This window comes from Schistocerca gregaria, chromosome 2, assembly GCF_023897955.1.
Source record: "Schistocerca gregaria isolate iqSchGreg1 chromosome 2, iqSchGreg1.2, whole genome shotgun sequence".
In the NCBI taxonomy this organism is placed as follows: domain Eukaryota; kingdom Metazoa; phylum Arthropoda; class Insecta; order Orthoptera; family Acrididae; genus Schistocerca; species Schistocerca gregaria.
In genome coordinates this window covers 438679912-438706117 of record NC_064921.1, presented here as the reverse complement: position 1 = coordinate 438706117, position 26206 = coordinate 438679912, and the positions used below count along the sequence as shown (strand labels likewise).

Here is a 26206-nt window from a genome sequence, read left to right as displayed (position 1 = left end):
TGCTGCATATTATTTAACTACCCTGTATTATCCATAAACAGTACACGACGTGACGTACTCAGTATGTTAACCATGGATTTTGTAACCATATACTACTGGGTTCTTTCTTTTGTTACGGGAGTTATCTCGCCTTTATTCACATTTACAAAAAAAAAAAAAATAAAAAAAAATAAAAAAAATCTTGTGGCTCTGAGCACTATGGGACTTAACTGCGGAGGTCATCAATGCCCTAGAACTTAGAACTACTTAAACCTAACTAACCTAAGGACATCACACACATCCATGCCCGAGGCAGGATTCGAACCTGCGACCGTAGCGGTTGCGCGGTTCCAGACTGAAGCGTCTAGAACGGCTTTTCTCTTTCTTTGTTCGTTAATGATCGTTGTGTTTGGTCGTTGCGGACGTCGCAAGACATCCTCTTCAAGTTCGGTGGTTGATCCTTCCACACAGTATTTCATTACAGAGGCAAAGCGGCTCTCGGACCGAACACGCTGAGTTACCATCCGGCGACTCGGCCACTCCGGCCGGCCCCACATTTACAGTCACCTGGCGTTCATTACACCAAGTGGAAATTTTGCACAAGTCTTCCTGCATTTTGTTACGATAGACCAACGGTATACGTCCCTACATGCGACGTGCAAGGACGAATGGTCAATATTCAGGGAGAGAAATGATCATTCTTAGTAAAAAAATCCATTAAACATGTTCGTAAAAATACATATCTTAAGATATATGATCACGTCTCCACCTTCGATACTACGAAACACGTCTCTTGTACTGCAAACTCTTCGATTTCCATATTTTGAGAGGTGAAGCCCAAAACAAGAGAAAAAGCCAGTAAATGTCGGCTCTAAAGCGCATATCTTAAGAGCTATGACAAATTGTTCGTCTCCGGTACTCTGAAACACGTCTGTTCTACTGAACAAGTGCTCATAGCTCTTAAGGTAGCCCGTGCTTGCTGAACTTTTTGCTTCGAATGATATTTCCTGTCATATTCCTGTACACTGACCATTCTTACTGGGACACCCTGTAGACACCATATCGTCAGGGAACAATCTTACAGTGCTAAAAATTATGTCCGATAAATCGTTTATCTTTAGTAAGACCATCTGCCTTACGCAACACATTTTGTAGGCAGAATCAGCAGGTACCACTGAATGTACCTGCAAAATCATATCGTTGTACGACGCACTTCATAAATATTTAAGTGCGTGGAAAACTAGCTTATCCTTAAAACGGTAACCCAGTTGCCCAAATTACTGTGATAATGAGAGCACTTAGTGACGTCCAACAAACTTCAAATATAATTTCAAACCTTTTCCAAACTTTTTCTCGCTTATATGCTCAAAGTTAAATATTTAACGTATTAACTTATCTGTAAAGTGACCAAACTTTTGAAACCGTTTTATATGTGGCAGTCTTTGAAGAATTGGGAGCCGGTTTATGTACCAGATTCGCCCAGAAAGCAATGCACCACATTTTGTTTTCTTCGACAATTATTTATTGATCACAGAAAGGTACGCACAAGAAAGAATGGTGTTTCTGCCACATTCTCTGTTCCTCCACGTAATCTTCTTCCCGTTTTATGGCCTTTCTCCAGACAGACACAAGGATGTGTATCCCCTGTCCGTACCACTCGTTGTTCTGGGCATGAAGCCACTTCTTCACTGTGCGGATTACCTCTTAGTCATTCACAAAATGTCTCTGACGAAGCTAGATTAGGGCTGTAGGATGGATGGAGTAACAATGTTCAACCCTGTTTAGTGATGTGTCCTCACGCTTGTGTGAGGCCGAGAATTATCATGTTGAATCAAACAATCAAATGGTTCAAATGGCTCTGAGCACTATGGGACTTAACATCTGTGGTCATCAGTCCCCTAGAACTTAGAACTACTTAAACCTAACTAACCTAAGGATATCACACACATACATGCCAGAGGCAGGATTCGACCCTGCGACCGTAGCAGTCGCGCGGTTCCGGACTGTGCGCCTAGAACCGCTAGACCACCGCGGCCGGCTCAAACAATCACCTGGGCTGTTATGGCGCATAAGTCACTGGAAGCGCTTCTTGAATTTCGTTAATGTGTTCACGTATTCTTCAGAATTAATGGTGCTGCCTCATGCCATCACGTACGAGTACAGCAGCAAGCTGCATCCTGTCGGATGTGACGACTATGGATGGCGTCCCCGAACGCTGCAAATCTTGAAGCTCTGTCAGATCACCTTCTCGTAATGACCTTAACCTCTTGCACAGCGAGTAACCATGCTTCTGTCGATTGCAGACGCTCCACGAACTGCACACAAACGTTAGTGGATGTTTCCAGCAGTTTCTTTCTCCGCAGTAAGAAATAGGAAGACGACATACTGCTTGCGACGTATATTACTGACAGATGTAATTTTGAAACATAGCTAAGCAATCTGTCGAAAGAAACGCAAAATTTACGCGTTCACTCTTGAAACTTCAAATAATCTCTATATACAGGGAGTCACACTCCTTCTGGGCCAAACTGAAACAGTGCGTCCACAACCGATTATATTGAGGTAGGAAACCACTGACTGCAGACGCATATTTATTGTGTTATAGGCATACGCAGTGTATACCGCATAACAACAATGTAGCTCATAGTAATTGTTCAAAGAGACGACTGCCAGTCTCGGTGCATGTATTGCAACGCAACAATCATGTCTGGAGTGAGGACAATCCCCACGCCACCAATATAGGGAATGAAAGGTTTTTTGAAAAAAAAGTGACTATTTAGGCATTTTTGAAGCAAGAAATATGAAAATTAGTATTTGATTTCTCGGTCAGAAATAAAAAATTAGGCTTCAGCATTTTTGGAAACCAATCCTAATGGGAATTAAATAGTGAGTGAAAGCTTTTTTTTAAAAAATAAATCATTAATAAGAAACACTAAAGCATTTTTGAAGCTACATCTATGAAAACTGGTAGTTGACTTCTCTGTTAGAAATAAAAGAAATACGCGTTTCAGTGTTTTTGGAAATTCAATTCTTAAGGGAATGAAATAGGGCAGGCAAAGTTTTATGGAAATATTTTATTACGAACGCAGAATAGCTTTTTGGTCCGAAGTGCATTCGGAAAATACCATGCTCTATGGCCTTAATTACCATGAAAAGTTTAAAAAGTATTGCAATTCACTAAACTAAACCAAGACAGCTATTTAACAACGACCGTGACAAATCGGCTTTGCAGAATTGCGTAGAAAAAGAAACGGGCCTTTAATACACTAATATTTCAATAGAACTAACATATGATTATAAAATTATTTTTATTGTAATTACTACGCAAACCAATCATTACTGCTGACAAAATAGACACCACGTTTAAGTGCAATTGCATGTACAGGAATAGTCGTTTGAGATGATCCGATTTGTCTCTTTAACTTGTTGTATAAAATTAAGTTAAACCAGTTGAAACATTTTAACTATGCAAAGACCGGCAGCCATGTAACTCTTTTGTAGCATGTAGATTTACATATCAGCAATGATCGTATCAACATACAAATTCGATTAAAAAGAAATATCTGTTCAACCACACAGTTTTCGGCAGCGAAGCAGCGGGCACTAAGCCAGTGCATATCTAAAGCTTCGCATTTGTATCATTGTTGTTGGTTGAGGAAAAAAACTGCGGTGCATTACTTTCTGGGCAACCCTGGAAGTAAAAATGACGGTCCACAGTGAAAAAGAGTCATTCAGTAAGTAACGCAACACGTTTCTATCTGGGCCTATTTCGATTGAAAACATGCGGAATTTGTTGAGGGACTTCTGTATCTACATCTACATCGATACTCGGCAATCCACCTTGCAGTATGAGGGGAGGATGCCTCGAACCACTATTAGTAATTTCCTTTTCTGTTCCACTCACAGACAGAACGAGGGAAAAACGACTGTTTGTATGACTCGGTATGAGCCTCCATTTCTCTTCGATGTCCTTGCCCGCAATATATGTTGGATGCAACAGAATCGTCCTGCAGTCAGCTTCAGATGCCAGTTCTCTAATTTTTCAGTATCGTTCCTCGAAAAAAACATCGCCCCACCTTCCCGCCATGGATTTCGATTTGAGTTACCGAAGAACCTCCGTAACACTTGCGTGTTGTTCGAACGTACCGCTAATAAATCTAGCAGCCCGGACCTGAACTGCTTCGGTGTCTTGTAAGTAGTTTGTTTAGGCTTTTATGTTGGTAACGCCACGTAGCGCTCTATATGAAAATCACTGACTGTGCTGTGTGAAGGCTGCGGTTGGTTTGCATTGTTGGGGTATATGCTATTGTAGTGTTGGGCAATTGGCTGTTAACAGCGCGTACCGTTGCGCAGTTGGAGGTGAGCCGCCAGCAGTGGTGGATGTGGGGAGAGAGATGGCGGAATTTTGAGAGCGGATGATCTGGACGTGTCTCCATGAGAGACAGTAAATTTGTAAGACTGGATGTCATGAACTGATATATATATATATATATATATATATATATATATATATATATATATATATATATATATATATATAATGACTTTTGAACACTATTAAGGTAAATACATTGTTTGTTCTCTATCAAAATCTTTCATTTGCTAACTATGCCTATTAGTAGTTAGTGCCTTCAGTAGCTAGAAACTTTTATTTAGCTGGCCGTATTGGCGCTCGCTGTATTGCAGTAGTTCGAGTAATGAAGATTTTTGTGAGGTATGTGATTTGTGAAAGGTATATGTTAATGTTAGTCAGGGCCATTCTTTTGTAGGGATTATTCAGAGTCAGATTGCGTTGCGCTAGAAATATTGTGTGTCAGTTTAGTGTTGATCAGAATAGGTAAAGAGCGAAATGTCTGAGAACGTTCAGTTCTGCTCAGCTGTTTGAAAACCAAATAACGTAAGGGGCTTACCAGAACAATCATTCATAAATTTTTCTAAGGGGACGTTTCACTCTTCCTTTAATCCGACATGGTACGGATCCCAAACACTTCAGAAACACTCAAGAATGGGTCGCACTAGCGACCTATATGTGGTCTCTACACAGATGAACAACTCTTTCGTAGAATTTTCCCAATAAGCCAAAGTCGACTATTCGCCTTTCCTACCACAGACCTCACATGCTCGCTCCATTTCATATCGCTTAGCAACGTTACGCCCAGATTTTTAAACGATGTGACTGTTTCAAGCAGGACACTGTTAATGCTTCACGGAATATTTCCGATTCAGCCCCTATAGTTTTGTTAAGTTCCGATTGGTGCAGGCACTATATATAGCCTTCAACCTGAAGTCTGAAAAGGAGGTCCGTTTCAAGGAGAGAGTTGTCTTTAGTTTCTTACGGCGGAAACTAGAGCATCGCAGATACTCATAGATTCTTGCAGCTTGTCTACGGAGACTGGGCAGTGATAAAAAGAACAGTGAGTCGTTGAGCAAGTCGTCTGTTATCATCGCAACAGGGTCTCGCAAACTTTTCCGGTAATTCGCGTGCCTGCCGGCCGCACACACCAGTGACTCCTGCAACGATGGGAAGTGCTGACACTCTCATTCGAGGTGACCGACAGATCACTATCAAAAACCCGCTGCTCCACTGGACGTCTCTGTTACACTACTGGCCATTAAAATTGCTACACCAAGAAGAAATGCAGATGACAAACGGGTATTCATTGGACAAATATATTATACTAGAACTGACATCTGATGACTTTTTCACACAATTTGGGTGCATAGATTCTGAGAACCAGTACCCAGAACAACCAGCTCTCGCCATAATAGCAGCCTTGATGCACCTGGGCATTGAATCAAACAGAGCTTGGATGGCGTGTACAGGTACAGCTGCCCATGGAGCTTCAACACGATACCGCATTTCATCAAGAGTAGTGACAGGCGTATTGTGACGAGCCAGTTGCTCGGCCACCATTGACCAGACGTTTTCAATTCGTGAGACATGTGGAGAATGTGCTGGCCAGGGTAGTAGTCAAACATTTTGTGTATCCAGAAAAGCCTGTACAGGACCTTCAACGTGCAGTCGTGCATTATCGTGCTGAAACGTAGGGTTTCGCAGGGATCGAATGAAGGGTAGAGCCACGGGTCGTAGCCGCGCGACATTAGCCGAGCGGTCTGAGGCGCTGCAAGCGTGGACTGTGCGGCTGGTCCGGAGGTTCGAGTCCTCCCTCGGGCATGGGTGTGTGTTTGTCCTTAGAATAATTAAGGTTAAGTAGTGTGTAAGCTTAGGAACTGATGACCTTAGCAGATAAGTCTCACAAGATTTCACACACACCACGGGTCGTAACACATCTGAAATGTACGTCCACTGTTCAAAGTGCCGTCAATGCGAACAAGAGGTGACCGAGACGTGTAACAAATGGCACCCCATACCATGACGCCGGGTGATACGCCAGTATGGCGATGACGAATACACCCTCCCAATGTGCGTTCACCGCGATGTCGCCAAACACGGATGCGGCCATCATGATGCTGTAAACAGAACGTGAATACATCCGAAAAAATGACGTTTTGCCATTCGTGCACCCAGGTTCGTCGTCGAGTACATCATCGCAGGCGCTCCTGTCTGTGGTGCAGCGACTAGGGTAACCGCAGCCATGGTCTCCGAGCTGATAGTCCATGCTGCTGCAAACGTGATCGAACTGTTCGTGCAGATGGTTGTTGTCTTGCAAACGTCCTCATGTGTTGACTCAGGGATCGAGACGTGGTTGCACGATTCGTTACAGCCACTCGACTGCTAGTGTTACGAGGCCGTTGGGATCCAGCACGGCGTTCCGTATTACCCTCTTGAACCCACCGATTCCATATTCTGCTAACAGTCATTGGATCTCGACCAACGCGAGCAGCCCTGTCACGATACGATAAACCGCAATCGCGATAGGCTACAATCCGACCTTTATCAAAGTCGGACACGTGATGGTACGCGTTTCTCCCACTTATACGTGGCATCACAACAACGTTTCTTCAGGCAACGCCGGTCAATTGCTGTTTGTGTATGAGAAATCGGTTGGAAACTTTCCTCATGTCAGCACGTTGAAGGTGTCGCCACCGGCGCCAACCTTGTGTGAATGCTCTGAAAAGCTAATCATTTGCATATCACAGCATCTTCTTCCTGTCGGTTAAATTTCGCGTCTGTAGCACGTCATCTTCGTGGTGTTGCAATTTTAATGGCCAGTACAGTATGATGACAGGAAATCCTTATAGACGACTGACGCTTGACGTATTCCTACTTCAGCTTGTTGTCCTCCGAGCTAACGCCGTCTATGCTGACGAAGTGTTTCTAGGACTGAGTGTTGCGGGTTTCGAATTTGCGTCACACGGCATGGAACTCGATGACCACTAGAGGTCGCTGCAGCAGTCGTGCCGTAAGCCATGGCTGCGCGCGTTTCTGGCCACGAGTCTAACGTGAGGGCGCCACTGTGGATCACGCGGTGCCAGCGGCCAATAGCGACATACCCTGTCGTGTATTTAGGCGGCTGCTTCTTACTCAGCGACCCCCCCCCCCCCCCCCGCCTTCGTTTTTCCTCTCTTTCCCCCCTTTTTATTTTCCCATCATCTGTCCGGGTTCCCCACACCTGCCCTTGGTTGTGGTATGTCATATTTGCCAACTTTTTAGTACAGTGTTCAAGTGAATGTTCAGTGTTGTTCGTCTTTCGAAAGTGTTGCGAACAGAAATCATTCTGTCGCTGGGTGTGAATTTTATGTCCTTTGCGAACAGACACCAGACTGTCGCCGCGTTTTTTAATTGTCTGTCTATTATTTTACCTGTCTGCTTCATATGTATTTTATTAGCATCATCATCCCTTTGTTTCTATGTTTTAAGTTCCACGATTTTTTCCGCCATGTTACCATTATTTTTATTATTTATTATCTTCATCTTTTTAAAACAAATTCTGTAGGCTGAAGAGCGGCATACTAAGCTGCTGCCAGCCCGCCCCCTTCGGGGGCATGGGAGGCAAGTTCGATACTCGGCCGGATCGAAGATTTTCTCCGACTGGGTATTGTGTTGACCTCATCATCATTCCACCCTCTTCATCTGCCGCAAGTCGCCCAGTGTTTCGCCGGATGAAGTAAGACTTGCACTTGGTGGCCGAACCCTAATGAGACGTCCCGGTCAACAATGCCATACGATCATTTCATTTTCATCCACCTATGTCAAAACTCACGTCAGCTATAGCGTTTATGAGTGTTACAGCCAGAGAGTGGAACATTTATAAAGAGTGTCGCAAAATCGATCATAGCAAAATAATCACAGGTGGTCGAAATAATCAATATAAGAGCCCAATGTCCTCCTAAACGAAAGTGAAATACATATGTGAAACAAGAAACAATGCAGCCTTGAAAGTCCAGCCCACAAAGTGAGTACCCGGTCAACAATGCCATACGATCATTTCATTTTCATCCACCTATGTCAAAACTCACGTCAGCTATAGCGTTTATGAGTGTTACAGCCAGAGAGTGGAACATTTATAAAGAGTGTCACACAATCGATCATAGCAAAATAATCACAGGTGGTCGAAATAACCAATATATGAGCCCAATGTCCTCCTAAACGAAAGTGAAATACATATGTGAAACAAGAAACAATGCAGCCTTGAAAGTCCAGCCCACAAAGTGAGTACCGCTCTTGAAGAAAGAGAAGCCGCTACTACTCAATCAAAGAGATCCCCAATTGCCGTCACCAGGGCTCGGTGAGTGCACCTCGCAAAATCCAACCCACCAGATCCACCTCTATTATTATTGCCAAATCAGTTTCGTTGCAGACGGACTGCCCTCCATCTTTTACATTATTATAAACCTAAGTTCTCCATGCATGAACTAGCATTACAAGCAAAGTTTTAAAATTTCCATTCCTTTTCAGAACATTACTTTTAAAATTACATCCACAGATAAATTATACTGATATAAGTGGACATAAATAATGGATAAAACATTTACGTGGATGTTATAGCAAACAGCATAGTTATATGGGAGTCACATTAGACATAAGCAGACAAAAAATTTAGATAACTACAGATAATATAGATATCGGTGTTACAGTTTTCTCGAAACGTTTGTTTTCTTCTGATTCTTAATATCAGCATGTGACGTTTTTTAATGAGTGTACATGTACTCCGTGAAACCTGCGCAGAGCGGTGATTTTCTTGTTTCTGTCTTACACGCCAGGTGCAGTAACTGCGTAGTGAACCTTCGCATGATGGAAGACGTCACGCGCCTGCAGCAGTTTAGCTCCAGGAGCTACGAGAATAAGTTCTGGGACTTCAGTAATCCGGTGTTCAACGCTGAAACGGGGTCATTAGTAGAAATAAGTTTCAATGTATTCAACAAGATGGAGATACCCTGCAGGATATCGCTGGCTAACATCCAGTATTTGGGAAACACAAGTGTGGAGAAATTTACGCTTAGGAGGAATGAGAACAACAGCACGCACTTGAAACTGGGAATGATGCCGAAGATGAAGGACTTCAGAATTGCATATGCTTACATAGGAAAATTTCCAGAAGGTATGTATGTAACTTAAGTACACGATTTTATTTTTGTCGTAATGCCAGTTAGTGCTCCCGTTTTGGGTTTTGCGCCCACCAAACTTCCATTTTCGCAATAAAATGCCTTAAAATTAGTTTATTTCATTTTATGTTTTGTGTAGAGCTTAGAAATACAATGAACTTTCGTCGAGCGAAACATAATCAGTGCAAGTCTAACCAATTATTTTTCTAAATAAATTCGCTGACTGCAAATATCTTGGCATTATCTAAGTTAGATATAGATATACTACGTATTAGTAACATGAAAATTTGTGTGGACCGTAACCCGATCCCGGATTTCCTGCTCATAGCGAGCGGTCGCCTGAACCCCTTCGCCTATCTGTCACGCCTTCCAGAACGACTCAAACTTCCATTTGTCACACTGTCTGCATCTTTATATCAGTCGCCTACATTTGTCACTTAATGCTCACAGCCTTACTCTGTATTCTCACACAAGTGAGGACGCGACTATGAGTAGTCGAGACAAATGATATTATCGTCTTGCATCCGCTTCGGATGTACGCTGGTGTCAGAAATTAAAGAACAAACGAAAGTTTTCCAAAGTACCGTTTATTTTGCTACAAAAAAGTATAAACAGGTGACAGTACAGTAGAAAGGATGTAAAGAATACAGAACGTAAACAACTGCGACATACGTAACGAAAGACAAAAGTGTTCTCCGTTTTTTCCAACTTAACGGATTTGCAGACACATTCCGACAACTTATTAATGTGTTCGGTATGAGGTGTGACCACCTCTGGCAGCAGTGCAAGTCTCACAACGACGGAGCAAGCTGTGAACGATGTCATCAATATCATGTTGAGGTATAACGTCCATTCTTCCTGCAGAGCTGCTCGCAAGTTTGGAGAGTGGTTGGTGGACGCTGATGTGATGCAACCCGTCTCCCTAGCGCACCCCAGACATGCTATATGTGATTCAAATCGGGGGAGCGAGCAGGCCACATCATGCATGCAGTATCTTCCGTTTCCAAGAAAACATCAACCTCTCATGCTCTATGAGGTCGAGCATTATCATCCATCAACACGAAGACTGGGCCAACAGCACCTCGCCACAACCGCACATGAGGTCCCAAGATTTCGTCGCGCTAGTGTTCGAAAATTTTGAATCAATAATTTCTGAATGGCCAGAAGATAAAGCTCTCTTTGTTCAGAAACCGATGGTCCCCAGACTAAATAAACCCACGTCTCCTAGCATCCCTACAGAAGAAAGGAGTGAAGAATCGATGAAACAGGTTACAGAAGTGCTGGTTGCTTTATTAGTAGTGATGGAGCTCAGTGGAGTGAAACACCACCACCACAGTGCAGAATTCGAGAACACAATATCAAAAAATTCCAAATGGTGTTCGAAATCGCAGTGTAACAGTCTCTCATAAAAATGCATCTGATTACCGTATTTTATATTAGAATGACAGGTACAGGATATCGTGCATTGCATTATGTTGATGCATAAGATCGTAGCACGTATTCCGGCTGCTAAGGGGTTATCTATCGATTGTCGCTTTTTGCTTATAGGCCACTGTTGCTATCTCAGCTTACATACTGTCATTTTTTTTCACTTGGAGATAGTGAGCGGGGCTGTGGACTCTAGGAGATGGACTACCAAGTGGAGAAATTGGAACATTTCCGATATATTCTTCTGTTTGAGTTCAATAGCAGCAGCCGGAAATATTTTGCGTCATGTATGACGCACGGAGCACGGCAAGAACGTGATTTCTCGTTTTAAGGAGTGATAGTAGTGATCCTATATGTTCAGGAAGACCTCCGGGGATTGATAAAAACCGTTTAAACGCATTAATCCTCAATGTTTCACGTCAGTGTATTCGAGAACTGCCAAATATGATGAACTGTGACTATTCCACCGTCGTGCGACTTCTGCATTCAATGGGGATGATTCAAAAATCAGGTGTATGAGTACTGTATGCTCTAAGCCAAAATCACAATGCCAGCAGGTGGGCATTTCTGCTTGGACGTCATCAACTGGCTCGTGAACAAACGACCATTGCAGTTCTGGCGGTGTTGTGTACTACGAATTGCTTCCCCAAGGTGTAACCGTCACTGCTGACGTAAATGGCTTTCAAATCGATATTTGTCCAGATATCGACGGAAAACGCAAAACTGTAAACTTTGACGACTGGTGGATGAATCTGTGATGCTGCAGTGCAACTTTACCGCACAGTTGGCAACGATAGTAAACAGGGGAGATGTCGATACCAGGGCATGAAGCTTTTGCGAATTTCATACCACGTACTCAGCTGGACAGTAACTATGCCTCGGAGACAGGCGTGAGAACAGTATAAGCAGACGTCAGCATTTGAGAGAGGCAGTGTTATTGGGCTCAATGTAGCGGGCTGGAGTAATCGGCGAATCGCTCGACATATAAATAGGAGCGATGCCACTATTCGATGATGTTGGCAGGAATGGATGAACTGTGGCCGAAGACAGCGTCAAGAAGGAAGCGGTCGACCGAAGGCGATGACAGAACGAGAGGTCCGAGCAGCTATCAGAGAGGCACTCAGAGCCCCAGATTCATCATTATCAGTTATGCGAAGCGCAGTTGGTGCATCAGTGACCACAAGGACCGTCAACAGGGTGCTCAGCTCACTGGGCCCTTGCGCCGACTACAACTGACCTCTGCACGCCAACACTCTCTTCAGAGGTGTCGTTCACATTCGGCCTGGAATCTCAGTGACTGGAGTAGAATTGTCTTAAGTGATGAGTTCCGTTTTGAAATGAGCTCCGACGACCAGCAAAGACATGCCTGAGTCGCTCCAGACAGCAGTGGGATAGCAACGTGATTGACGACCGCCATTCGCTCCTGCAACCAGAAGTGATGGTCTGACGTACCATTTCATTTCACAGCAGGACCCCTTTGGTTGCCCTTACAGCAGAGCGGCACGTCCACGATATTCCACTCCCAGTTTGGTTGCCCTTCATGGCAAGCCAACCTCGCCTTAAATTTCAGGAAGATAACGCTCAACCTCATACGGCGAGAGTTTCTACACCTTCTATTCGTGTTTCCCAAATCCTAGATTGGCCAGAAACGACGCCAGTTCTCTCCCCAACGGTGGATGTTTGAAGCATTATGGACAGGGCCTTGCAACCACCTCGGGAGCCGGCCGGGATGGCCGAGCGGTTCTAGGCGCTACAGTCTGGAACCGCACGACCGCTACGGTCGCAGGTTCGAAGCCTGCCTCGGGCATGGATGTGTGTGATGTCCTTAGGTTAGTTAGGTTTAATTAGTTTTAAGTTCTAGGGGACTGATGACCTCAGAAGTTAAGTCCCATAGTGCTTGAGCCGTTTGAACCACCTCGGGATTTCTACGATCTAACACACGTATTGGACAGCATTTGGCACGATATCACTGAGGAGGCCATCCAACAAGTCTGTCAGTCAATGCCAAGCCGGATAACTGGTTGCATAAGGCACAGAGGTAGTCCAACGAATTATTGACTTGGTCAATCTGTGAAGTTCTTTCTCTTGAATAAATGATCCAATTTTTCTGAAACTGTAATCATTTGTTTGTCTGTAGATGTACATCACATCTACCGATGTCCGTCCCAGTTGGATAATTGCTTCGTGATGCGTCGTTCTTTTTTTTTCGTCATAGAGTGTAATACCATGTTTCCATTGAGGGAATGCATGCCGTCACTGGATCCCTGATTACTGCTGATGTTGAGAGAAACTGGCATGTGCTTCAGCAATCCTACCTGCTTAGCCTCACCTTTAGTTAACAGACTAGCGAAGAGACTTGATATTGACTGATCAACGAATCAGAAAGACCAGAAGCAAGAGTGACAATATGGCAGCATTTCACTGCATTCGAGAGCTTTAGATAGGAAACTGCCGACGAAGCATACATCCCGATGAAACTTTAACAGCTACATGAACAATTCCGCCGCTTCGGAGTCCTGTGCGAGATTGTTTAGTAGATTCCCAGAAAAGTAAGGAAATGCGGACTCAAAATATTTAGCTTTGCTATTCCTTCACTTTATGTGATTCAGTTTATACTGGAAAAGTCCCTGATCAGACAAAAAGGCATAGATTCTACCACATTAAAGACACTAACAGCGACATTGAGAGGAATATCAACAACTACCACAATGGGTACATCAGTTTCGTTATTTGAACTACTGAAGAAAAATATTCCAACAATAGGAACTTTAGGCCAAACGAAACTGAAGCTTCAGCAGAAATGAAGGCTTCCAACTCCAGAGAAGTTTTATCCCTGTAATTTCGTTTCAAAGATAATTTGACAATTGTAAAGTTATGTGCCCAAAAAGAATAAAAGTGTCACAGAGCAAAGCTCACCGCATCAGAGTGCTGTTGTAGCTAAAGGACGTAGAATGTTTCAGAGATAGGTTTTTCTACAACAAAACTAAATCAGGCGTTTGTGAGGATCCTATATCCTCCCACGTCGGTGTATGTGTTACATTTATGACATTGTTTGCAAGCTTACTGCTTAGAACACGGCAGACTGAGAATTATAAAGGCTGAACTAAAATAAAACTGACGAACTGCAGGGACTGATCCCTGACTGGGATTGGAGGAAAAAGGTCCTCCGAACGTGTATCTGTAAAATGAATGGTGTGCATGTAACGACAAAGAAATCGTCCAGGAACACAATACAGGGCTGCTTCACGTCCACGTCGCAACAGATGTTCAGAGTTGCCTCTATGGGATGCAGTGCATGCGTTCACACGTCGAATCATAGATGGCCGCACTCTTTTGCACGTTCCGGAGTCTCTCCGAATGGCGCATACGTAGTGAACACGCTGTTGAAGAGTCTGCACATCAGGAACTGGTTCAGAATACACAACGCCCTCTGAGTTAAAAATCCAGGGGGTTTAAATCCGGAGCCTCCGCATCTGGGGAAGATGTTGAGGTGCTGGCGAACTGTAATGCGGAAGTCGGTTGGTGCTCCATCCAGCAGAAACCACATAATCTGTCGTGCTGCCAAAGATACATTCTGAAACTGCCCTGTCAGAGTATTTTGCGGGGAGTCCAGGTACGTTCCTCGGTCAACGCATTGAGGAAAAACAACCGGTCCAAGAATCCCTCTCCACACATTGCTGCTAAACCGATGCTGGTTCAGTCAGAACCCCGAGGATGCATTAGTTGGCTTGGCATAGCACAGTTGTGAATGAAATGATAATTAAATCAAGACCCTAAGCTGCCGACAGGCGTTGATATGCATCAACGGGGACAGTTGAAAATGTGTACTCCGACCGGGTCTCGATCGCGGGATCTCCTGCTTACATGGCAGACGCTCTATCCATCTGAGACACCGAGGAAACAGAGTATAGTGCGACTGAAGGGATTTATCCCTTTCTCGATCCCCGTGAGACCCACCTTCCCAGCTTAACGTCCGCACACAACATTCGTAGTGCCCCTGCCCATTACACTCATTACTCGCGGCAGACAATCTTACAGAGACACTTACGAGTTCGGGCAATGCGTGTGCATTCGCACAGAAGAAGGTCAAAGGCCGGTGAGCTTTAACTGTATGAAGATGGTATCTGATCTTTCGGACATGTCCGGCAGAACAGATACCATCTTCATACAGCACAGTCGTAGCGAGTCGGCACTCGTCAGCCGCGCCCGATGCGCCGATGTGAATGCACTGCCTGCAGTCCCTCGACCGAAGTCAGCTCCTTCTCCCAATGTCATTTTTCAACTAAGCTTTCAAAATTCTCTTCATACTCTTAAGTGTTTCTGCCATTGGCTGCTGCCCCTGCGCCTCTCCAAATACATCTTTTGGTCCTGTGGCATGCTATAAGACACAAATCTGTAAAACTGTGAATTAGCTGGTCATATATTCGGGCTAACTATTCGCAGCACATTCTTCTTTTAAGAAGAGTACTAGGGAGTTGACAGCAGAAGTCGGTCGTTGTCGGTGCTCAGCCCCGCTCGCTAATATATTAGTTCTAATCACTGACCCAAGATTCTTGCGGTCTTAAGGTTTTAATGTGAAGCTGTTAATGCTGTATTGTGGGATACAGGAAGCTGCTAAAACTGAGTGTTGTTAGACTGGTTTGAAACGAAAATAACTTCTGTAACAAGTCGTACAGTCTGTGATTCAACATTAACTGTTATCGGTTGAACCCGCCATAGTCAGATTCCTAAAATTACCAGCAAAAACGCAAATAATTGGATATTTTGAGGTGAAGAGGACTGATACAGCACTGTTGTTTGTCCACGTCTTCTTCAGTCGTCATATTATACTGTGTGTCTCAAACCTTTTGGGCCACAACCGACTGTATTTAGACAGAGAACCAACGGCGGGAAAATCATATTTATTGTTATGGAAATAGAAAGCATACACCACATAACAACAACAGTGTAGCTCATAGAAACTGTTTAAAGTGACGAATGCCATTCTCAATGCATGTATGGTACCAGGAGACAGGCAGCTTAGGCCCTAGCAAGTAGGACTTTATACGTTTGTAAGAGGTTTCATACACTACCGCCTTGAGGTAGCCCCGGAGGAAAAACTCCAGAAGTATGAGACCCGGCGATGGCCCTGGCCAAGGCACACAATCTCTCCTTCTAATCCAACGATGAGGGTAAGTGTTGTTCAGGTGCTCACAGACATTGACATCGGAGTGGGCTGGTACACTGTCGTGTTGAAATCACTTCCTTTCGTGGACAACAAGGGGTACAATCTCCAAAAACTTTGGCAGCACATCTCGCAGGAACACCGAGTAACGTGGAACAGTCAAACAGGCAGGCAGCAAGTAAGATCCTAATACGTGATCTTGAAGGACGCCAGCCCATACATTGACAGACAATCGTTGCTGATGGTCAACGATGTGAGTGGCGTGGGGATTGTCCTCACTCGAGACAGGGCTGACGTCCATTGAGACAGGTGGTCATCGCTTTGATCAGTTACTATGGGCTTCGTTGTTGTTAGGTGGTGTGCACTTTCTGTGTCAGTAACACAATACAAACGGATTTCCGGCCATTGGTTCCCTAGCTCAACGTAATCGGCTGTGGATCCACTATCGCCTGTTTCAGTTTGACCCAAAAGGTTTGAGACCAGTTACATGGATGTCGCATCCTTCGAAGGCAAAGCCCGATCGCCAGCATCAACACACGGTTAGTGAATGTGAAATACTCAGTGGTGTCTAGATTTCTCGGGAAATTTTGGACAGTGAAAGGTTCTTTAGATTATAAGCTGGAAGTGCATAGTAAAAATTTAATCGACAATGGCCTGCCAGAGTGAGAACTGTGATGTAATTCTTGAGGACTGTTCATCAGGATAGTACTAACGGTGACGTTACTGGTACTTCCCGGCAGATTAGAAATGTATGTCGGACCGAGACACGAAGGGGGCACCTTTGCCGTTCGCAGGAAAATGCTCTGTCGCCTGAGCTACCAAAGCACGACTCACGACCAGTCTCACCGTTTTACTTCTAACAGTACCTCATTTCCTACCTACCAAACTTCATAGAAGATCTCCTAGTACGACTAGCACTCCTGGAAGAAAGGATAAAGCGGAGACACGGCTTGATCTACCAGAAAGCTTCATATCAGCGCACACTCTGCTGCAGAGTGAAAAATTCATTCTGGGAACATCCCCCATTCCGTGGTTAACCGTGTGTCCGTAATATCCTTTGTTCCATGAGTGCTAGTCTTCCAAGTTTCGCAAGAGAACTTTCGTGAAGCCTGGAAGGTAGGAGATGAGGTACTGGCAGAAGTAAAGCTGTGAGCATGGGTCGGGGAGTCACGCTTGGATAGCTCAACCTGTAGAGCAGTTGCCGCCGAAAGGTAAAGATCCCAATCTGGAGTCTCGGTCCGGCACATAGGTTTAATCTACCAGGAAGGTTCATTTCATCGCAAAACTCTGCTACAGGGTGAAAAGTTCATTCTGGATGGATGCTATTAATGAATGCGAGCTAATTAGCAGTGATCAAGCTATAGATGCAATTGAAAGTGGAAGTTCAGATTTGAACACAGGATGCCAGATTGGAACTACAATTGTTCTTTTAAGGGGAACTTAAAAGTGCGATAAGATTTCACCTGAAATTTGGCTCATCAAATTAGGTCTAGAGGCCAAACACACGTCGCTGCAAAACAGCTCTGTTTACGTTGATCTGAAGATCATAAAGTCCTAGCAGAACAGGTAGGCTTGTTCTAATTAAATTCAAGTAGCTGGAGTTGGATTTCACCAATGAAACAAGGTGACAAAAATACTGCTGTTGTTGATGTAATAGCGATAGTTTATCAGTGACTCTATTTATCTCTGTCACTTCAGCAGCAGCCAGTTTCCCTGACAAACTGAAAGTCTCGCCAAAATTTGTGAAAAAGTGTCCTGTTCCTGAGTCTGTCTACACTTCCCAACACAACCTTACTGATCGAGTGCAACGCCACTGGCGTAAGTATATCCAGCCGAGATGAACGCAGTGAATGCTCAGATGTCTAACAGTTCACCACACGGAAATCTTCGAGTCCCTGGCATACTCACGAAAAAAAAAGAAGTTCAGAACTAACACAGTTTATGAAACACAGCTTCTTACAATCAGATACGACTGGATTCTCCTGAGCCACCGATGTAAGTCTCCTAATCGTTTCAATATCAGTTCCGCAGAGAACTTCAAAATCCCCTCCATCCTGTTCAGTGTGTCTGCCACTGGCTGACTGCCTCTGTGTCTTGTTTTGTCATAGTGCCAAGCAATAAAAAATGGTTCAAATGGCTCTCAGCACTATGGGACTTAACATCTGAGGTCAACAGTCCCATAGAACTTAGAACTACTTAAACCTAACTAACCTAAGGACAACACACTCATCCACGCCCGAAGCAGGATTCCAACCTGGGACCGTAGTGGTCGCGCGATTCCGCCAAGCAATAAGATGCAAAATTGTGCAACTGTGTACCAATTGGCCAACCTTAACATCTGCAAGTACACAAATGTTATATTCTAAATCACACTGAAATACTAGTTTTGGTAATACTAGACACTACATACACTGTCGGAAAAAAAGTTGGTACACCTGCGAAGACGACGTCGATTTTCATCTGATGGCAGCATACGCCACCTGGGGTATAATAGATGCACTGATAATGGTTTCATAGTCGTCCGTCTGAGATCGTAGTGGCTTGGCTACCAGAGGACCAGCTGCGTCTACCCTTTGATAGGGAATGCTCACAGCCAGAAGGCTGAGTGTGGTGCAAATGTGTGAAACAAGCGCGCAACCATGCCAAGGAGACTCACTTTTGATTCCTATAGCCAACGGAACCATTTTGAAGGAGCTTAAACTGTGGCCTTCCGGGTGGCGGGATGGTTCTTCCAGAGAACTGCCACACAAGTTGGACGTGCTGCCTCAGTTCTGCAACGATGCTGGTATCGGTGGTCATGAGAAACTCTCACACCCATTTACGAGGTTCTGGACATCCACGTGAGACACCCAGGATCATCGTATTGTAAGGCAGCAGTGGCAGATCGTACAGCTACCACAGCACAGGTAAGAGGGCTTGTGAGCCGAGACGTGTCAACGCGAATTGTTGTGAACCATTTTGTTAGTAGTGGGACTACGGGTAGGCAAACCTCTAGCCCATCTTCCACAAGCATCGACGCGCAGGGCTCGATTAGTTGCGTCAGAGGATCACTTGGAATATGGAATGCCACGCCATGGTCTTCAGCAACGACAGGAGAATCTGCCTGCACGCATGCGATGGGCGTTTCTCCGTACGCGGTACGTTGTAAACCTGGTGAGTGCATTCGTCCAAGACACTACAAACACGTGTGGACGCGCGTTATCGTGGACCAGACTCCCTCCCTCCGTGAGCGGGTCAGGCCGCTTGCTCTTGATGGAATTGGGTGGGTTACGCAGTGTCTCACGGTTCCCGCCACAGTTAATGGTTCTTCCGTGCTCGAGGAATTTGATGAGTATCAGACCTCGGATGTCGAAAAAGACGGCGAGTATCACCTTGCCTGCTGAGTGTCTCATTGCAGTTCTCTTTGCCTAGGCATCATGCGACGACACTAGGTCCGTCGCTGCGATGCACCAGTGCTGCAACGGCGTTCGCACCAGCCGCGCTTCGCAGCCCAAACTCAAAATGCGGATGCGCAAGCAGGCAGCCCCATTCTTCGCGAGGGTTCCTGTCGCTGCCGCAAGCTGCTGTCACACCGTGGACAACCGCCGCATCTTTACGCACTTGCTTTATACAGGGTGTTACAAAAAGGTACGGCCAAACTTTCAGGAAACATTCCTCACACACAAATAAAGTAAAGATGTTATGTGGACATGTGTCCGGAAACGCTTAATTTCCATGTTAGAAACGCTTAATTTCCATGTTAGAGCTCCTTTTAGTTTCGTCAGTATGTACTGTACTTCCTCGATTCACCGCCAGTTGGCCCAATTGAAGGAAGGTAATGTTGACTTCAGTGCTTGTGTTGACATGCGACTCATTGCTCTACAGTACTAGCATCAAGCACATCAGTACGTAGCATCAACAGGTTAGTGTTTATCACGAACGTGGTTTTGCAGTCAGTGCAATGTTTACAAATGCGGAGTTGGCAGATGCCCATTTGATGTATGGATTAGCACGGGGCAATAGCCGTGGCGCGGTACGTTTGTATCGAGACTAATTTCCAGAACGAAGGTGTCCCGACATGAAGACGTTCGAAGCAATTGATCAGCGTCTTAGGGAGCACGGAACATTCTAGCCTATGACTCGCGACTGGGGAAGACCTAGAACGACGAGGACACCTGCAATGCACGAAGACGTGCAGTTGACGATAACCCTAATGTCAGCGTCAGAGAAGTTGCTGCTGTACAAGGTAACGTTGACCACGTCACTATATGGAGAGTGTTACGGGAGAACCAGTTGTTTCCGTACCATGTACAGCGTGTGCAGGCACTATCAGCAGCTGATTGGCCTCCACGGGTACACGTCTGCGAATGGTTCATCCAACAATGTGTCAATCCTCATTTCAGTGCAAATGTTCTCTTTACGGATGAGGCTTCATTCCAACGTGATCAAATTGTAACATTTCACAATCAACTTGTGTGGGCTGACGAGAATCCGCACGCAATTCTGCAATCACGTCATCAACACAGATTTCTGTGAACGTTTGGACAAGCACTGTTGGTGATGTCTTGATTGGGCCCCATGTTCTTCCACCTACGCTCAATGGATCACATTATCATGATTTCATACGGGATACTCTACCCGTGCTGCTAGAACATGTGCCTTTACAAGTGCGACACAACATGTGGTTCATACACGATGGAGCTCCTGCACATTTCAGTCGAAGTGTTCGTACGTTTCTCAACAACAGATTCGCTGACCGATGGATTGGTAGAGGCGGACCAATTCCATGGCCTCCACGCTCTCCTGACCTCAACCCTCTTGACTTTCATTTATGGGGGCATTTGAAAGCTCTTGTCTACACAACCCCGGTACCAAATGTAGAGACTCTTCGTGCCTGTATTGTGGACGGCTGTGATACAATACGCCATTCTCCAGGGCTGCATCAGCGCATCAGGGATTCCATGCGACGGAGCGTGGATGCATGTATCCTCGCTAACGGAGGACTTTTTGAAAATTTCCTGTAACGCTGGTACGTTCTGTTGCTGTGTCTTTCCATTCCATGATTAACGTGATTTGAAGAGAAGTAATAAAATGAGTTCTAACATGGAAAGTAAGCGTTTCCGGACACATGTCCACATAACATATTTTCTTTCTTTGTATGTGAGGAATGTTTCCTGAAAGTTTGGGCGTACCTTTTTGTGACACCCTGTATACGCTGTGCTTTCTCTGCCTCTGCAGCGTGCAGTTTACGGCGCTCTTACTGAGACGGTGTACGGTGGTGCGTTACAGATGCTGACGTTCAGATGCCCGTTCTGGAAACGCTGTCGCTGCGCTACGTTGGGCTGGAGGCGGTGCCCCCGGCCGTGGCGGGTATGAAGCTCCTGGAGACGCTGGAGCTGTCTGGTGCGCGGCTGGGCCGGCTGGCGGGGCAGCTGCCACCGATGCCGAAACTCATCGACCTGGCTCTGGACGACGCGGGCCTCTGCTGTCTAGACGAGGACCACGAGGCTTTCTCAGGCCTTCCGCAGCTCGAGTTCCTCACCGTCGAGAACAACGCGCTCCCCACTCTGGGTTCGGCGCTGAGCCAACTTCACAATCTCGAATTCCTCGTCGCTTCAAATAACTCGCTCACTGAGTACCCGCAGCTGGATATTCGCAAGCCTGCAGTCCTCGTATTCGAGCACAATCGGTTGCAAACCTTACCGGACTGTGCCCGTCTCAGTCGTAACGACAGTATATTGGATCTGGACATCAGTAACAATCAAATCAGCTCTTGGGATGGTCGTGACGACATGCTTAGGTAATCAGATACGAAACAGTCAAGATTATTAAAAAGTGTTATATTATATTTTGACCACAAAAATTTGTTTTTACTATGCTCATATCTGATGCATAATAACAGGAATCAAATATGCAGGGTGAAACATATTTAAACCGACAAACTATGGGAGGTTGTAGGGGAGATCAAAACAAATATTTTTCCCTAATGTCATTTTTTCCTATGAGGTGTATTTAAACCGGTAGAGGAAGGTTTTTCTGGCGGCAAATTAATTAAACCAACAAACACTTTTCCATTTTTTTTATTACCAAGAGACAACACATTAACACAACCCAATTTCATTTACAGTAGATTTTCAAAAATGCCTCCATTGACACGTAAACAAAGGTTACACCGACGGATCATGCCCTGTCTGACACCCCAGGAGTATCCTGAATTGTTCCTGCTACTGCTGCTACTATCCGGGCAACCAGATCCTCTTCTGATGCAACAGGAGTGTCGTAAACAAGGTCGTGCATCTGTCCCCACACAAAAAAGTCCAGAGGGGAAATACCTGGGGATCGAGCAGGCCATGGTACAAGACCATCTCTGCCAACCCACGTTTCTGGGAACCGTCGGTCCAGGAATCGACGACTGAAATGGGCCGGCGCCCCATCATGTTGAAACCACATGCGTTGTCTTGTAGGGAGCGGGACGTCTTCCAGCAATTCTGGCAATGCTCTGGCGACAAAATTGTAATAGTGCCTGTCATTTAATGGCCTAGGTAGCAGTTACGGCCCAATTAAACAGTCCCCAACAACACCGACCCACACATTACCGAAGAACCGCACTTGATGAGAGCTAGTAACTGTGGCTTGTGGGTTTTCCTCACTCCAAACATGCGAATTGTGCATGTTGAAGACTCCATCACGCCCGAACGTTGTTTCATCGGTAAACAACACAGAGGATGGAAATGTAGGATGCATTTCACACTGTTCCAGGTACCACTGCGAAAACTGCGCTATGGGTGGATAATCAACTGGTTACAGGTTGTGGACACGCTGTAAGTGAAGTGGACGTAACAATTGCTCTCGAGGGACTGTTCTTACATTCGTCTGATTCGTCCCCATGTTACGTGCAATTGCACGAGTGCTGATTGAAGGACCCCGCTCCACATGCTGCAAGACATCTTCCTCAAATTGCAACGTTCTTACCGTGCGACGGCTTCCTTGTCCAGGTAATCTGCTAAATGACCCGGTCTCACGCACACGTTGGTACACAACAGCAAAGGTCGTGTGATGCGGGATACGGCGATTAGGATATTGTTGTTGATAAACCCACTGTGCAGCTCGTCCGTTGTGGTGCGCTACGTAGTACGCACCAACCATATCAGTGTACTCACTCCAGGTGTATCGCTCCATTAGTAAACAGAGACAATGCACTGCTACACTGGTGGACAGCAGTTGCCTATAACTGAAGAGCGTAATACGCCCTCTAACAACTGAAGATCGTAATACGGCTTCTAACAACTGAAGACCGTAATAGGGCCTCCACCGGTTTAAATAATCCTCATAGGAAAAAATGACATTACAACTTCCCAGAGTTTATCGGTTTAATTACTTTTCACCGTGTATACTGCAGTCTTCTTACGGAAACCTTTTCTTTACTTGGAAAGACCGCTATGTTAACACATTAGTGGATTACTAGTTTCGGCGTTCTACAGGGTGAGTCAAAAAGGACATTACAACTTTGAAATGATATAGAAATTTATGGAGATAACTTGCAGAATCGGTAGATGTGTCATTTTGTAACAAACAACCTCAAGTTTCACGTAAAAGCGTCATTTTGAAACGATGTGACTACCATTTGTGATGCGGCAAACATCCCACCAATAGTCAATTTCTTCCAACACTCGTTGCAACAAATCGGGCGTAACTTACGCAATCGCAAAGTAGAGCCGATTTTTCAGGCCGGCGAAATTGTTTGGCAGGGGAGAAACATTCATACGATCTTTAATGAAAACCCAGAGAAGGAAATCCAGTGCTGCCAAGTCTGGGAAGCGAGATGGCCATGCCACTGGCCCTTCACGGCGAATCCACCGACATGGGAAGCGTTTATTGAGGAACCCTCGAACTTCCCTGAGGAAACGAGGTGGTGCACCGTCTTGCTGGTAGTAAACCACCCATCTCAGTCATCTTCATCGATCTGTAGAATTAAAAAGTTTTAAAGCATATCCAGATACACAATACTGGTGACAGTTTCCTCCATGAAGAAGAAAGGGCCGTTCACATTCATTTTGCAACGTGCACAAAACACCTTAACTCTGGGGTTGTCACGAACGTGTTCCAGGGTTGCGTGTGGAATTTCGCTGCCCCATATTCCGCAGATGTGGCTTATATGAAATGTTTGACTCATCGCTGAGGATTCCGCACACAACTCTCCACGATCAATCATACGTGCATCAGTAATGTGCTGTGCCATTGTGAATCTGTGTGGTTTTAAGTATAAACGTCTACGCAGTACTCGCCAAACAGTCTTATGTAGAATGCCAGTCTCGCGAGACGCACGTCGCGTTGATTTTTGTGGACTGCATGCTAAACTCTCCCTATCCTGTTTGACATCATCACCAACATGAGGGCAGGTGATTTATCACGTCGTGGTGAACACGTCTTAACAAAGTTGTTGTGGCAAGTTTATATTGCAGGCCAAATGGAGGTTCCTTAGCGTGTTTTGTCCGAAATTTACGTCGAACAGTTGTTGGAGGGTTAATTTCACGACACCAAAACACTCAGCTCCGCACCAGTGAAAGTAGTATTTTTAACTGTGCGCTACACTGGCGCTCATGGTGGCGCAGTGAGGTGCTGATGTACTACGTGAATCAAAATTGAGGTTGTTTGACACAAACTTACACATTACTGTTTCAGTAAGTTATCTCAATAAATTTCTGTATCATTCCAAATTTGTAAATTGCTTCTTGACTCACCCTGTAAATTGCCATCTTCTGGTTCATAAAAATGGTCAGTGGTAGTACCATCATACAATGATTTACACCACTCTGTCACAAAAAAAATGGCTCAAATGGCTCTGAGCACTATGGAACTTAACGTCTGAGGTCATCAGTCCCCTAGAACTTAGAAATACTTAAACCTAACTAACCAAAGGACATCACACACATCCATGCCCGAGGCAGGATTCGAACCTGCGACCGTATCAGTCCTACGGTTCCAAACTAAAGCGCCTAGAGCCGCTCGGCCACACTGGCGGACACACTCTGTCACAATAGGAACGTAGAATGTGCACAAGAAATTCGACACATTACAGTATGGTTACGTGTCTGGCGTATTATTTTAATGTCTTGTGCACATTGTACGTTGCTATTGTGACAGAATGGAGTAAATCATTATGTAATGTAACCATCACTGCCCGGTTTAATGGATCTGAAGATGGCAATTTATATGGCCGAAACTGATAACCGAGTAATGTGCTAAAACTTCGGCAAAAATAATAGGTTTTCATAAAAAAAATAGAGTACAAATTTATATATCGCCTCCTACACCGACTGCTCATGACAGCAAAACACAGAAATCAAATACAATTTTTATCTGAAGAAGATTTTGTTCATATTACTTTTTAAACTAATTGTGTTTCGTGTACGTTACTTAAACGGATAACTGAATTACAGTTGTACAAACTGTCTATCACCAACAGAAACTCATGGAAAAAGCTAGAGAAGGTTGTGAATTGGGCAATGTTACCAAACGACGACGTCAGTAAAAGGTGTGTGAAAAAACAGACATCGTAGGCACTTCCGATGAAAGAGTCCGCTTCATATAATATGACTAATTAGCCCTGTCAAAGCTTTTCGCAAAGTAGTTGTCGCATTTGGTGAAACCCACTAAATAGTAGACGCGCATAAGCGTTTCTCAGCAATGATCAGACTGTTTAAATAGACTTCACTTGAAACTTCCGGGTCGATAGGCCGTGGTCGATGTGTAAAACTTTCTCCTAACGTTTCATGTCCGACTGCGGGAAGCGTCTTCAGAGTTAAAGTGGCGAATTGCAACCAGAACTGCAGGGAGCGCCGAATGTACGGACAGTGTAGAGGGCACCACAGTCCACAATATGACGTCGGCTACGAGATGATCTCTAGTAATGCCAACATTCTCGATTGAAAGCAATCGATCGACTCTTACAGTGCTACGTTTACACCCAAATTTTATCTAATTTAACACTTTCCTCTTTTCTGTTGAAATTATTACGGTTTTTATAAATCTCAATAGCATCTCCATAAATGCGCGCTTGATAATGCGATGTTTTCTATATGGCGCTCGTCTCACTGAATTTTATTTCATGATCACCCTCTTGCTAAATAAGTACCGCTACGGCCGATT

At 44.8% G+C, this 26206-nt stretch overlaps 1 protein-coding gene across 1 annotated transcript in view; it reads left to right on the top strand.

The window, feature by feature from the left end:
- Nucleotides 1-26206, top strand: part of LOC126325232 (toll-like receptor 2) — a 71312-nt gene that overhangs the window by 27530 nt on the left and 17576 nt on the right. The window contains exons 2-3 of the mRNA XM_049995155.1: nucleotides 9145-9482; nucleotides 21347-21857. Coding sequence (XP_049851112.1) covers nucleotides 9145-9482; nucleotides 21347-21857 — 849 coding nt within the window. The remainder of the gene's footprint in view (nucleotides 1-9144; nucleotides 9483-21346; nucleotides 21858-26206) is intronic.